The following is a 13896-nucleotide window of genomic DNA, read 5'->3' as shown; positions in this document are numbered from 1 at the left end:
TCGTGTGTAAATGTTTCTGCTGCTGATTTGAATGACCGGAAGAGCTATTGTTTGAAAAGTTGGAGAGGAATGGCTTTCTCTCCGCCTTGTTTCATGAACGCAGGCCAGGCCATAAGCGTTTGTTTTGGTGTCACATTACGTAGAGCTCATTGCATTTACCCAACGGGACCAATGCTCTCATAATCTAATAATTGTCTTTGTTTTCTCTCTGCAGTCGGGCCGTATAGATAAGGCCTACCCTACAGTTTGTGGCCACACTGGCCCGGTCCTGGACATTGACTGGTGCCCTCACAATGACCAGGTCATCGCTAGTGGATCCGAAGACTGCACCGTGATGGTACGTCACCCTTCCTTACATTTGCTTAACATTTACTTAAACTAATGGAAATATACAGTGCACTGAATTTGTCATGGTGGATAAGGCCAATCCTTAAATCAAGAGTAGATATGAGCGTTTGTAGATATCTCCACCCATCCATTGAGTCCATGTGTGGTTGGCAAAGTCTGCCCCGTGACTCATGTGAACGGCAGTAGATGGGATCACTCTTCTGGATTGTTTTAGATTAGTTTGAGCCCAGCCTGAAGTCATCGAATCAGCAGTTACTATTTTCTAGTTCTGAGGTCAGTCTGGCTGGCTCTGGGTCTCTAGTCCTTATTTGGCCAGTGTGCTGAAAAACAGCAGCTCCAGTGCTTGTGTACGTGTAATGAGTGTTCAAGAGTTGAGTTTAATAGGACACTGTCTCTCGTCCTCTCTTGGGGAATGCCGAGGCCTGGGAAGTTGATGATTCCTATTGTTTTACTCTGCCCCACCTTCCCAGAAGTCATAAAATCTGAATTATATTGAGGTATAGACATGCTGTCTATATCATCATTTCATTAGTGACCTATGATTTAGACACTTTACTGGTTTAGCAGTGTCTGTGTGAAGGGAATAATGTACAATCGTTACACAGTTCAGCAGTTATTATACAGAAACATAAAAAATGTTGTGATTTATCCAATCATATGCGAATGTGTTAGAGAGTCATAGAAGGAGACAAAACGAAGGAGACAAAACAAAAGGAAGTTAAAGAGAGAGAGGCTGATGTCAAAATCGCATGCTAGCATAGTACTTGTACATTTTCTGCCATTTAATCCTTGTTTAAGATGAAAACTCTGCCGGGCTCTTTTCTTTGCCCTCTGCTGCCACCTTCAGGAAAATAAATGAAACGAGTCAAAACGCATCTCATGTAAAATTAAACAAAATAAATATAATCTGAAATTGAATGAGATTTAATCATAATATGATTACAATAAAACTGGATCAAATGAAATTATTCATATTTATTATTTGCATTTATTTGTATATTTTCAATGCATTTTTTTGTTTTCATTTTGGTAACTGTAGTAATGTGCTTTTATTTTATTAGTTTTTAAACACTTTCATTTTTCATCTAATATACATATATTTTTTTTCTCCCAGCATTATTTCATTTACCAAAAGTGAACAGATTGGCTTTTCATCACTGCCATGTATCTTTGCTCTTCGACAATGTTTTAGAAGAAAATGCATATTTCTGAATCTGTTGTTTTCAGGTGTGGCAGATCCCAGAGAATGGTTTGGTGACCTCCATGTCCGAGCCAGTGGTGGTGTTGGAGGGTCATTCTAAAAGAGTGGGTATCGTTACCTGGCATCCCACCGCCCGCAACGTCCTGCTCAGCGCAGGTGAGAACCCTCATCCGATCCATCAGGGAGTAGAAACTTGATCGAAACCGTAACGAGAGCAGACAAGAAATAATAGGGAACCGAGAGGAGACGGGGTTGAGGAATTGATGCACCTCGGTCTCTGTTGTGTTCGTGTTTTGAATGTGTAGGCACTGTTAGATCCTGTCAGAAAATATCTGTTTTGTCTAGTAACTGAACTAGTCAGCAAAATTGCCTAATACTCCAAACCTAAAAAGCAATGTTTAACAGTCTTCTATCAGCCAAGAGTTGATTGAGTAAAGCCAGAGAAGAGCAGAAGTAAGGGACAAAGCGATGATGATAAAAAGGAGCAGAGATTATTGTATTATCTTAGTAGTTTATGCTTCAATGCTCAGACTTCGTCTGACGAACACAAATCCAGCAAGTAGTGTTATATCCAACAAATTCACAACAACGTTCCATAAACCTTGAATTTCCATGAACTCTTTATCTCTTTCTCTTTATCATTCAAAGCAGTTCATAAAACCCCACAATCATAAGCTCAAACAATAATGGAGATGCATAAGCAAGAAACATAATTAGAAAAATAAAATGTAAAAACGTAATTAATGATAAAATAATAAATTATATAAAATAAATATATAAATGGTCGATAAAAGATTCTAAATTAATAAAAACAAGAAAAAGCAAAACACAACATAAATGTATGATTGCTCTTTTGATGCAACCTAAAGTTTGCGTTTGAGCATGCTTCCAGTTACCTTTATCAGTGTCTGTCAAGAAAGGCTGCTTTCTAATAAATAGCATCTCTAACATTCAGATGTGATTATTTGGCCATCTCGTCTGCAGGCTGTGATAATGTGGTTATCATCTGGAATGTGGGGACGGGAGAGGCCATGATCACGCTGGAGGACATGCACCCTGACATCATCTTCAGCGTCTGCTGGAACCGCAACGGCAGTCTCATCTGCACCGCCTGCAAGGACAAGAAAGTCCGGGTCATTGACCCTCGCAAGGAGGAGATCATTGCTGTGAGTGCTTGCAGATATATGAATAATGTTTATCGTTTTGCATTGTAAACGCTGAATAAAGTCGTTTTTGAATGACATGGACTGACGTGTTTCTCTGGCTTCTGTGCTGATGTGTTTACTTGACTCTGAAAGTATTGAGTGAATGTGAGCAGTGTTGTAATGTTAATGCTGTCTCTTGCTGACAGGAGAAGGACAAGGCTCATGAGGGTGCCAGGCCCATGAGAGCTATTTTCCTGTCTGACGGCAAAGTGTTCACCACTGGTTTTAGCCGCATGAGTGAGCGACAGCTCGGCCTCTGGGATCCGGTAAGCTGCTATGAAAAAGTAGACCTGCTCATGAATAAATGCCAAGACTAGCTTAAATAAAATCTTTCATTAGACTTCCAGATGAAAAAAATAGCATGCATTTGTCCTTTTAATACAACCAGACTTCATATTTGCTCTGTTTGTCTGTCAGGACAATATGGAGGAGCCAGTTTCTGTCCATGAGATGGACACCAGTAACGGAGTCCTCCTGCCCTTCTATGATCCCGATACTAACGTGGTCTACCTGTGTGGAAAGGTAAACGCTTCTGTTTCAAATAAATCCTGTTATTTTGAAATTTCTGTTCCTATTTTGGAATGTCACTGTTTTCTTTAAAAACATGAAGCAGCATAGCAGTTGTCAACATAGATAATATAAATCTGCAAATCCACACATATTCGCACTGGACTATACTTCGCATTTATTTAGAACCAAGAGAAAACATTACCGTCTCCAGCCACCAGAGGGCGCTCTATGTTTTCAGTGTGTACTACAGTAGCGCTGAGCAGCATAGAGCGCCCTCTCGTGGCTGCAGACGGTAATGTTTTCTCTTAGTTCATTTTTCTTGGTTCATGTCAAATTTTTATAAATAAAACGCACCTGACTATAAGTCGCAGGACCAGGCAAACTATGAAAAAAAAAAAAAAGTGTGACTTATAGTCTGGAAAATACAGTATATATATTTTACAATGTTAGTGTTCTTACTAGATTTTTAGTCAAATAAATGCAGCCTTGGTGAGCATAAGAGACTTCTTTAAAGAATATTAAAGTATCTTACTGACTTTAAATTGGTAATGTACACCTGGATGTTTAGAATCGGTTATGTTGTTTTGGAAATGGTACAATGGTTTGATTGGTTTTGGTTCTGACTGATGTTTTGTCTCTAACAGGGGGACAGTAGTATCCGTTACTTTGAGATCACAGATGAAGCTCCTTTTGTCCATTACCTCAACACCTTTACCACTAAGGAGCCTCAGAGGGGCATGGGATACATGCCCAAGAGAGGCCTGGATGTCAACAAGTGTGAGATCGCAAGGTATAGCAACAAAACTTAATTAAGTGGGAGAATCACATGAAATATCGGGAACACTATTTATACACATACACTTATTTATCTAACACACACACTTAGTCTACACTTCAAATTTGCACATAATTTACCTGTACATGCAAAACTGTCTATTGTAATATACCTGCAAATACTCTTGTCAATTTGTATATTGTTATTTCTTTCTTACTTGTTCTATTTTTTTATTCTTTCATTTCATTTATGTTTTTGTTCTGTCGCTGTCATTCAGTTGCACTGCGAAGCTTCTGTCATGAAAACGAATTCCTCGTATGTGTAAACATACCTGGCAATAAAGCTCATTCTGATTCTGAATATGACCAGGTCATATTTCACCCCAAAATAAGTTACGTTTATTTTTGTTTTATCCTATTTTTAGGACCGTGTAGTATTTGCATTTGTTTTTACATATATGCTGATTTAAATGCAATACATAAAGTCATAGATAACCGAACTAGACTGGATGGTTTTCTTATTCTAGTAATGACAATCACAAATCGAGCAGATGCATAATTGTCATTTAAAATAATGTATTAATGTAATGGGTAAAAGCATGTATTTCTATGCATGCAATTTTTGTCTCTTTGTTTTAAGGTGAAATATGACCTGGATGTTTCTGTGTAAGATTTGCATTTTTTTTTTTTTTTGGATTGTTTATATTTTATGTAGGTGATTTATCTAGGTTTTGCTGGTTTTTATAAACTGCTGAGATTTTTCAGGGCTCCAGACTGCACCGCATTTGTTTTCCAAAAATATAAATTTACAAGTGAAGTTCTAGCAGAGATCGCCACTGTCGACTATATACATTTACATGTTAAAAATGTGCATGTACTGCCTCTCTTCCTGCTTGTTCTGCGATCACATCATTTGTTATGTTGACGTAATAAACTGAGACGATGCGCATCAAAGTTTTAGTGGAGAAAGTCCTCATCTCTGCCGAACGCCAGCGATGACGGCACACCTGCTGCTCCAGCTGTGGCAGCATGAGAGAGACCCAAAGTGACGGAGACGTGAAGTAAAAGTGCAGAAAAGCAGCGCCTATTTCGTGCGCAACTTGTAAAAACTACAACAGGTAAAGCTGTCAGCTGTGTGGACATTAGCAGTGTCGTTTACAATTCTCGTTTATAATCGATACCATTAATATGACTTCTTGCTATCAAGATCTTCAGTCTATATGCTGTTCGGTTAATGCGTCAACTTTAGAATATTTCTAGTGCACTTGCCACTCAGTAATCACAATAAGCTTTGTGCTCAGTTACTTTTTAATAAACAAAGTATCAGCTTTTTAAATTCTGCTGAATTCATAACTAAATTCAAACAATCGCTCTTTAATGTTTAGCGCCTCAGTTCAAGCGTCACGTGAACCCAGTATATCTTTCTCTTTATTACTGTAGTACAAAATAAACATGAATGGTCATCAAAAAGTATATTATAGAGAGCCTACAATACACTTTACTGAAATGTGAAATGTAATTGCTCAGTGTTTCAAACTAAGGAAAATGTGTAAAGTTTTAAACACTGTCACGTAACACTATATTTACCTCGAAATAACTGTTCAGCATCCATAAGCTTGAAAAATAAATATAAAGAGGAGCATTTTTCTCATATGCGCTATATTGCATCATCATTTTTTACTAAAACTGTTGTCTACATAAAATATAATGCAAGGAGCTAAAGATGAAATGCAACAGCTCCTTTAAATTGCATGTTGCTAATGAAGAAAAACGTACTAGATGTGTGAAAGACGTATGACAACATTTATAGGATGCATTGAGGAGCAGCTCAAACTACACTCAATGGCAAATTGATGCTGACATAGTTGTGGTTCGTGATATTGGAACAGATTCTGTGTTATAAGCGGTTCTTTGTCAAGCTGAAAAAAGATGTACAGAACCTTAGTTCCTAGGACTTCTACAAGACTGATTAAAATTAGTGCTGTCCAACGATTAATCGTGATCAATCGCATCCAAACTAAGTTTTTGTTTACATAATATACATGCGTGTATATTATGTATATATAAATACACACTCGTACAGTATATAAATGTATACATGTAAATATTTTCTAAATATATAATGTATGCATGTAAATATTTATACGTGTTTTATGCATTTAAAAAAATATGTAAAATGCGTATATTCTGAGGCACCTAAAAAAATGATTTGGTGTCTAATTATATTTCTTAATTTTTTGTTTCTTCCAATGTCTGGAGCCCTGTTTGTAATGTATAGTGCTAGTTGTCAACACCACTGCATGCAGGTAAGATCGAGTCGTCCCAGTCCTCCCATAAGAGGGCAGCAGTAGACCTGGTTTACAACAGGCTTCTGGGTCCTCCAGAATAAATTGGATCTTTCTAAAAGGAGTGATGCATGAATAGAGGTTATGTTTTGTGGCTGTCTTAAGGCTTACGGATAATTGCTTGGTGTTTTATTTTTGTACGGTGGTCTTTCCCCATCTTCTGCACTAATGTCTGCTACCCTCATGATCATGTTCTAATAGATTTGTGTGCTTGTGTGTGTTCTCAGGTTTTACAAACTGCATGAGAGAAAGTGTGAACCAATCATCATGACCGTGCCAAGAAAAGTGAGCCTTTTGAGTCGTTTTGCTATTTAGTTTTTAAGAGAACAGGCTGGACTGTATATTCTGAGCCACAGCTTCGCTCTGCTCTGGCAAAGAGATAATAGAAAGCTTTGTTTACTTAATCTTTTTTTGTGACCCTTTGTTTCTGATAAGAGTTCACTGAAAAGAATAACCCTCTGACCCATGACCAGTGTGAGCTCATTTAGGGCCAGCGCTGCCATATTAAAAACCTTAGCTTTGAATGTTTTTTATATTTGCTGAAAATGTTTGTAATACACATCAAATGTTAAAATATATATTTTAAACAATACATATCTCTAAATATCTAGGTGTACACTACTTTTCAAAAGTTTTAAGGGTCAGGAAGATATTTCAATGTTTTTGATATTAATATTGTGAAATTAAATATTATCATTTAAAATAACTGATTTCTATTTTCAGTACATTTTTTAATTATTCAGCTTCAATTTAATGCATCCTGGCTGTATTAATTTTTTAGTAATTTATTTACTTAATGAACCCAACCTTTTAAATGGTATTGTAATATATAGTATATAATATATGGAAAAGTATAAAAATTGTTTCCAAAAAATATAAAAATACTTGGACAACAAAAGAACGATTAAAAACCCTAAATGCAAATAACAGCTTTGACACAAAGCAACTAAATTCTGCATCTGTGTCTCTTCTTTTACATGATTGATTGAATGATTTGCATGATTCCTATCCTGCGTATCTTAACTAATCACACTCCTCCTTCCATCAGTCGGACTTGTTCCAGGATGACCTTTACCCCGACACGGCGGGTCCGGAGGCCCCCCTGGAGGCCGAGGATTGGTTTGAAGGGAAGAACGGAGATCCTATCCTGATATCCCTGAAACATGCATACGTCCCAGGCAAGAACCGTGATATCACAGTGGTCAAGAAGAACATCTTAGACAACAAGATGAGCAAGAATACAGAGAATACTGCTCCTGCCGTCAAGACTGCCACCTCCACTCCATCTATCGTAAGTGGGACTCATTTGCTTATTTACTTTTTCCTGTTCATTTTATCATCCTACACTTTTCCATTTTGCTTTTCTATGCACTTTTTCTGCACTAAAAAAAAAAAGAATAAAATATTTCTTTAGCTGTATTGCACTGTGCTTCAGTTGTGACCTACATGCAGCTAAATGTATTGTATTGTTGTATTGTTGTATTGTGAAGGCCAACTTCTCTTTTTGGCTCATATATATATAGTGTTTTTATAGTTTTATTAAGGATGTTCTACAGCACACCCAACCCCCAAACCCATGCCTGCTTAACCACATTACAGCAGCAGCACATGTGTGTCCTGTCCACTAAACCCTCAAGACTCTATAGAGCTATAATCACAGGAGCCAGAGCACTGCCCAGTGTTAGCTGCTGTTAAGATTATTCTACAAGCTGACTTAATTATTTGCATGTGCAGTGTTGTAATTGTTAACTACAATTCTAACCATTTAAAAAAAAAAAAAAAGTTTAGATGTTTCAAATTTGAAATTGGACATGTTGAAACTAACTGAAATAGTACTAAAATGACAAACCAAACCTGAAATAAACAAATTAAAGTAAAATATATGTGCATAATACATAAGTTTTCTGTTCCGATGTATACTACATTATTAGTATTATTTATTGTACATGTTCTACTTTTTCCCTTAGTTTTACTTACATGAACATTTTATCTGTAAGCATGTCATATATGTAATTATATATGCATGTATTTACTGAGGGTTCCATAATAAAACTACAATAAATTCCTTGTGTTTGCGCGCACACTTGATGGATAAAAACTCATTCTATTCTATGCTCTTCTATTCTAAATAGAACATACTATTTAGAATAGTTACGTGAATAGTTCATGTGGCTCGGTGGTAGAGCATTGTGTTAGTAGCGCAAAAGGTTGTGGGTTCAATTCCTAGGGAACAAACATACTGGTTAAAAAAAATAAAAAATGTATTGCCTGAATGCACTAAGTCGCTTTGTGTCTGCTAAATGCATAAATGTAAATATGAACAAAAAACAAAAGAAAATAACTAAATGTTCAAATTAAAATTACTAGATAAAAATGTGAAAATAAAAGCCAATACAAAATGTTCATAGTAAATAAATAATAGTAAAATACTGCTGGCATATGGGGGTTAAGTGATATTCTACTAAATCACAAAGTGAACCTCAGGGTTTAGCTACTGTAAATGTTTTAATTATTATTTAATGAAAACAACCAAACTACAGTTTGTTTGATATTAAGTGTGTGTGTGTATATAGATAGAGAGATAGAGAGATATAGATATACAGATAGATATATAAATATATTATATAACACACACATATATAAAGATTTATGTGTGTGTGTTTAAAGAATTGTGCTAAATTTTTCTTAATTTTTTTTGTATTTTTTTTTTTTTTTCTCAACAGAAAAATGAAGCTAAGCTGGAAGAGGTTTTGAAAGAAATGAAGTCTCTCAGAGAGCTGGTCAGCAGTCAGGAAAAAAGAATTGCCAAACTTGAGGAGCAGCTGTCTAAAATGGACATCTAATGGACCCTGATCCCTTCCCCTTCTTCTATTCAGGATATCCCATTGGCCAGGTGGGCGGGACCCGTCACTGCCAATCACCATGACAGCGTTCCGTCTGAAGCCTGCCTTGAAAAGACTCCAACCAACATTCCAAGATGATAATTTTCTTTTTTTAGCAATCCCCCAAAACCTGTTTATACCTCGTAGCCATTTGGAAAACTAGAAACGCCTTTAGTTTCTCTCAAAACTGGACCTGTTTAGCTTTTTACAGTCTCACTCCAAATCTTTCTGCAGCGGCTGTGTTTTATCTGGTGTTTTTGAAAGGTCTTAAGTTTTTTTTGTTTTGTTTTTCTTATTGAAATTGTGACCAAGCAGATTGCATAAAGAACTTGATGAGCTCAAAGTTTAAAGTAGCCATCAGTATTGCAGTTCCCCTCCTATCCTTCTGAGTTGCCAAATTTAATGAGGAGTTATGCACCTCCCTGACAGTATTTGACTAGCTTTTAATTTTGTGCTTTGTAAAAGGGACAAAGCTATATGCTAGTAATGCAAGGAGGGGAAATCATTGGAACCATTCATCAATGTTATAGGTGTCTTTCTAGAGAATAAAAAAATGAAGATTTTAATCAAACATGTAGAGTTGACAAATTTACAAACCAGTCCTGGAAAACAATATAGGTGCACTAAAATATTCCACTTTTTTTTTTTTTAGTACCAATGTAAAAGTATTTAAATATTAAATAGCAAAATAATTGTGGTTCTGATGGTGGCCATGAATACAGACACATTTTCATGATCTCAAACATTGCTCGTCGTCATAATGCTAATGCAAGCAAATTGAGTCAGTTTTTCCCCTTTCTAATTTCCTCGTATCTGAAATGTTCTTAATTCATGTTCTGTTTCCTGAATGAAGCCAGAACCAGTACAGCTCTCACTTTGTAAACTCTAGAAGTTCCCAGCTTCTAGTTTCACATCCCAAAACATGATGATATCAGCTCAGAACAAGATGACGCCCATTGACATTCATTCGCTACATTAGCAAAACTCTGCTTTACCAGCTCGACAGCTTTTACTCTGACTTTGTTCAGACATCATTCAGGTCTAAGGAACACCGTTAGGTTTGCTCTGCTTCCTCATGAATTCCTACGAATCTCATCTCGAGTTGTGCCGGCCACACCATCTCAGAAACGAGCTAGTTTGATGTACATACTTCTGCTGTGCATTGTAGACCGTGACTAGCAGCACAATAGTGTGTCATGAGTGGTTTCCTTAAGTTATTTTGCGATGCACTGTCTCTTTCGCTCTCCTAGTCGAGCAGAACCAGTGCTCTCCAGGGATGGCTCAGGTCTAGATGATGATTTCACGAAGTTTGAGCTGACGACAACTGGATTTTTTTTTGTTGTTGTTTGGTTATCTATTGGCCATGTTAGGAAGAGAGGGAACTGTGATTCTGTTGTTCAGGTTGCTTTAGCTACATCCTTCGTCAGAGCATTCTCTTGTGGTTTTCATTTTGACGCTTCTATATATCTCATTCCGGTTCGCATCACTACCTAGTACCTCTTTCATAGATTCTGAAAAGCATCTTCCCTCCTCCACATGCTTTTTCGTCTGAAATAGGCAGCGTCTTCTCACCTCAGAAACATTACGTGACGTACAAGAACTGCATTGGAAACGAGGCTTCAGATCTGTGTCTGACAGCGGCAACTCAGTACCTCTGATGTCATTCTCTCGCTTTCCACTGTCTTTTCTTGGTGAAGTTTTAAAGTGAAGGGTTTGGAAATGTAGGGGCCGTGTTTATGGGTACAGATGGATCCATTCTGAGTGTTTAAGTGTCCTCAGGAGGCATCTGTGATGCAGCCTCGAGCGTGTGCTTTCAAAGGAGTGAAGGATTGAAGTGAAAAGGGATTTTTGTAGGTTGAAAAGATAATGCATGTGATTTTTCTTTTGAGGCTTTGTAAATATATATTTTTTAGTTTTCCTTTTCATTTTGTTTTCTTTGGCTGTTTGTCCATCATTTGGAGTTTGATGGTTTTTAAAGAATTCCCCATTTTCCCCGCATCATTATGCACACTGTGAGCCTTTTAATGTTTCCAGTAATAAAATGAAATAAGAATTGAAAGGAAGGAGATCTAGAAATTATATTTTGTGCATAACTGTTCCATTTTTTGTTCATTCATCTGCTTCAGTATAAAGAGTCTTACTGATTACCAGAAAAATAAAAAAAATAAACTGAATCATTGGTGTTTGTCTCTCTTTTTTTCTTCTTCTCCCCTCTCTAATAATTAAACTTCTTTTTGTGGAAGCATTGTTGGTTCAAAGTTCTAACTTGGTGTTTTAGGGAACTGAGATGTGATATTTACGTCCCTCTCTTACTCATTTGTGTTTGCGTCACACTTTGAGGACCTCAGCTTTAGCCTGATGCTTAAATGAGGTTTGACTTCCTGTATTTTTTGCAGCGAGTTGGTTTTGCGACATTGCATTGGAAGTGTGTGAAGGGGCCTAACGTTCCATTTGAACTGCAGTTCTACACCCAGTCAACGGTAGAAACGGATGGTACGTACCTTTATTTTCCATTTGAAGTCTGCCTTAACAAATTTGGTGTCTAAAATCAGATGTTAGGTTAATACAGTGTGGTGGTGATTTAAAAATCTATCAACTGGAGTGAACACAACTAAATATATGTGAGTAAACCGTTAAAGGATTTATGAAGTTTGATCATTACTGTAATCGTAATGTATTTTAAATCGAATACTTGAGTGTGGATGACTATAAAACAACGACACTTTGACAGCTAAAAGGAAGTATCAGTGTAACCACATGCTATAGTTCAAACTTGAGTAAACCGTTCGTATGCAGCAATCAGGTGTTTTGTTCTTTAACTGTTGCTAGACCTCAGTTTACTCCCAGTTCTCACTGTCTGGATGTGCTCGGGAGGAATAACCACACGGCATATGAATGTGAAAATAAAGTTTGGTGATGTTTTGTGCGTCTAAAACACTATTGCAACATTCTCTGTCGTTTTTGTGCAGATGGCGATGGTGACTAACCGACTTGGGTGTTTGCCAGTTCTTGTTTTGCTTCTGACTTTGAGCAGTTTGGTCACGTCAAGATTTCTTCGGACCAAAAGACAAATTAATCACATCGAGACATTGATAAACACCACCGAAACACACAGTACACCCACCGTAGCTCGAGCAGAGAATGCAACAAGCACCACTGTGGAAACTTCGAAGGCTTCGAGTACATTACAGACAGAAACTGTAATGCCTGATTTAAATATCTCCGCAACTACAGATAAGCACCATGCTCCAGATTTCAACCACACCCAACAAACCTACACTGCAGAAACCGAGAACCTGACAGTCCACCGGTCAACAAATAACAAGAGTGCTTTTCACACCCAACCTTCCACAATCAATAGTACTGGACACATTTCACATGCAGGAAGTTCTGCGCCCACATTTCCTGCGTCGCTGGACCCCGGTAAGGTAACAAAGCAGCACACGACAGCAGCAGTGACGACAGGATTGTCCACAGATAGCTCTACCATCATTAAGAAATCAACCACAACGACCCACTCATGTCCAACTGCCTCTTCCCAAGGGGGTGGACTTGTGAGTCGTTGCCTCATCGCCATTGCCTCGATGGCTGCGTTGACCACCATCTTTATCATTAGTACCATCTGCCTGGCTACCAAACTCTCTGTATACAGATACAAACATAAGGCGCATCTTCTTCAGGAAACTGAGATGGTCTGCATTTCTGCCCTGATGAACGATACCGATCACCCGGTTCCGAAGCCAAGACATCCCAAAAGTAACGGAGCGTTGATCCCCAATGCTGAGGATGGAGATCCTGACGGAGATAATCTCACTCTAAACAGCTTTCTTCCTGATACCGAGGGCCCTCTTTAGAAGTTTAGACCTGGATGCACTGAGAAACAGCGTGCAACATCGGATTTTTTTTTTTTGCTCTCAAACATTAAATGACCCAAACCCAGCTGTAGAATGGGTTGCACTGTCAGTACAATCCTCAGTTTATCTGAGGTACAGGTTTATCAGTTTTCTGACTCAATGAAGTTCTTTGCAATTGCTTTTAAAACAACCATTTTATGATTTGCTGTACGATAATCCACATCTTTTATTTAATCAGTGGAGCATTTAATTGTTTTTGTAAGTGTAAAAAGGTTTGAATGTTTTATTTAATTTCTTTGAAACATTGTACCGTGTTCTCTGAGGAGCTCAGGAATTAGTAGGGCTTGGCAGAATGTATGCTGAATATAGTCTGTGGTTCAGCTAGCGCTGTATAATTTACTAAAACGGAGTGATGTTGGAGATTGTCACAGTCTGAATATAACATGCTATCATTGCAAATGGACATAAAGTACATGCTTTGACATTTACCCAGAAAAAATTTGAGCTTTTACACAGAAATGACACTTTTTTTTTTTTTTTTTTTTTTGACATTTTGTTGACAAGTTGACATTTAGTTTCTTTCTTTGTTTTTGTAGGTTTTTTGCTATACAAGTCATTTAATTTCAATGTAAATTCTATGTGTAGGTAACTTCAGTATGAATGTGTTCAAGTGGATGAATGTTGAAAAAGTCATTGTGCAGTAATAACCCATTGTTACCCAAACTAATTTTATAAATGTCAAATAAATAATTTAATTGAAGTGACTTGGATCTCTTG

General features: G+C 37.3%; 2 protein-coding genes across 2 annotated transcripts in view; both read left to right on the top strand.

Annotated features, from left to right (window-relative positions):
* Window positions 1-11439, top strand: part of LOC127957682 (coronin-1C-A) — a 35125-nt gene extending 23686 nt beyond the window's left edge. The window contains exons 3-11 of the mRNA XM_052556313.1: window positions 215-337; window positions 1576-1705; window positions 2534-2715; window positions 2901-3020; window positions 3172-3276; window positions 3909-4054; window positions 6611-6668; window positions 7432-7674; window positions 9107-11439. Coding sequence (XP_052412273.1) covers window positions 215-337; window positions 1576-1705; window positions 2534-2715; window positions 2901-3020; window positions 3172-3276; window positions 3909-4054; window positions 6611-6668; window positions 7432-7674; window positions 9107-9226 — 1227 coding nt within the window. The 3' untranslated portion in view covers window positions 9227-11439. The remainder of the gene's footprint in view (window positions 1-214; window positions 338-1575; window positions 1706-2533; window positions 2716-2900; window positions 3021-3171; window positions 3277-3908; window positions 4055-6610; window positions 6669-7431; window positions 7675-9106) is intronic.
* Window positions 11440-11591: 152 nt separating this feature from the next.
* LOC127958821 (P-selectin glycoprotein ligand 1) lies at window positions 11592-13883 on the top strand. Its single transcript, XM_052557827.1, has 2 exons — window positions 11592-11758; window positions 12235-13883. Exons 1-2 carry the CDS (start codon window positions 11756-11758, stop codon window positions 13117-13119), a joined length of 888 nt encoding a protein of 295 aa, XP_052413787.1. The 5' UTR covers window positions 11592-11755; the 3' UTR covers window positions 13120-13883.
* The last annotated feature ends 13 nt before the right edge of the window (window positions 13884-13896 follow it).

Source organism: Carassius gibelio, chromosome B5, assembly GCF_023724105.1.
Source record: "Carassius gibelio isolate Cgi1373 ecotype wild population from Czech Republic chromosome B5, carGib1.2-hapl.c, whole genome shotgun sequence".
In the NCBI taxonomy this organism is placed as follows: Eukaryota; Metazoa; Chordata; class Actinopteri; order Cypriniformes; family Cyprinidae; genus Carassius; species Carassius gibelio.
This window is presented reverse-complemented; position numbering and strand designations above follow the sequence as displayed.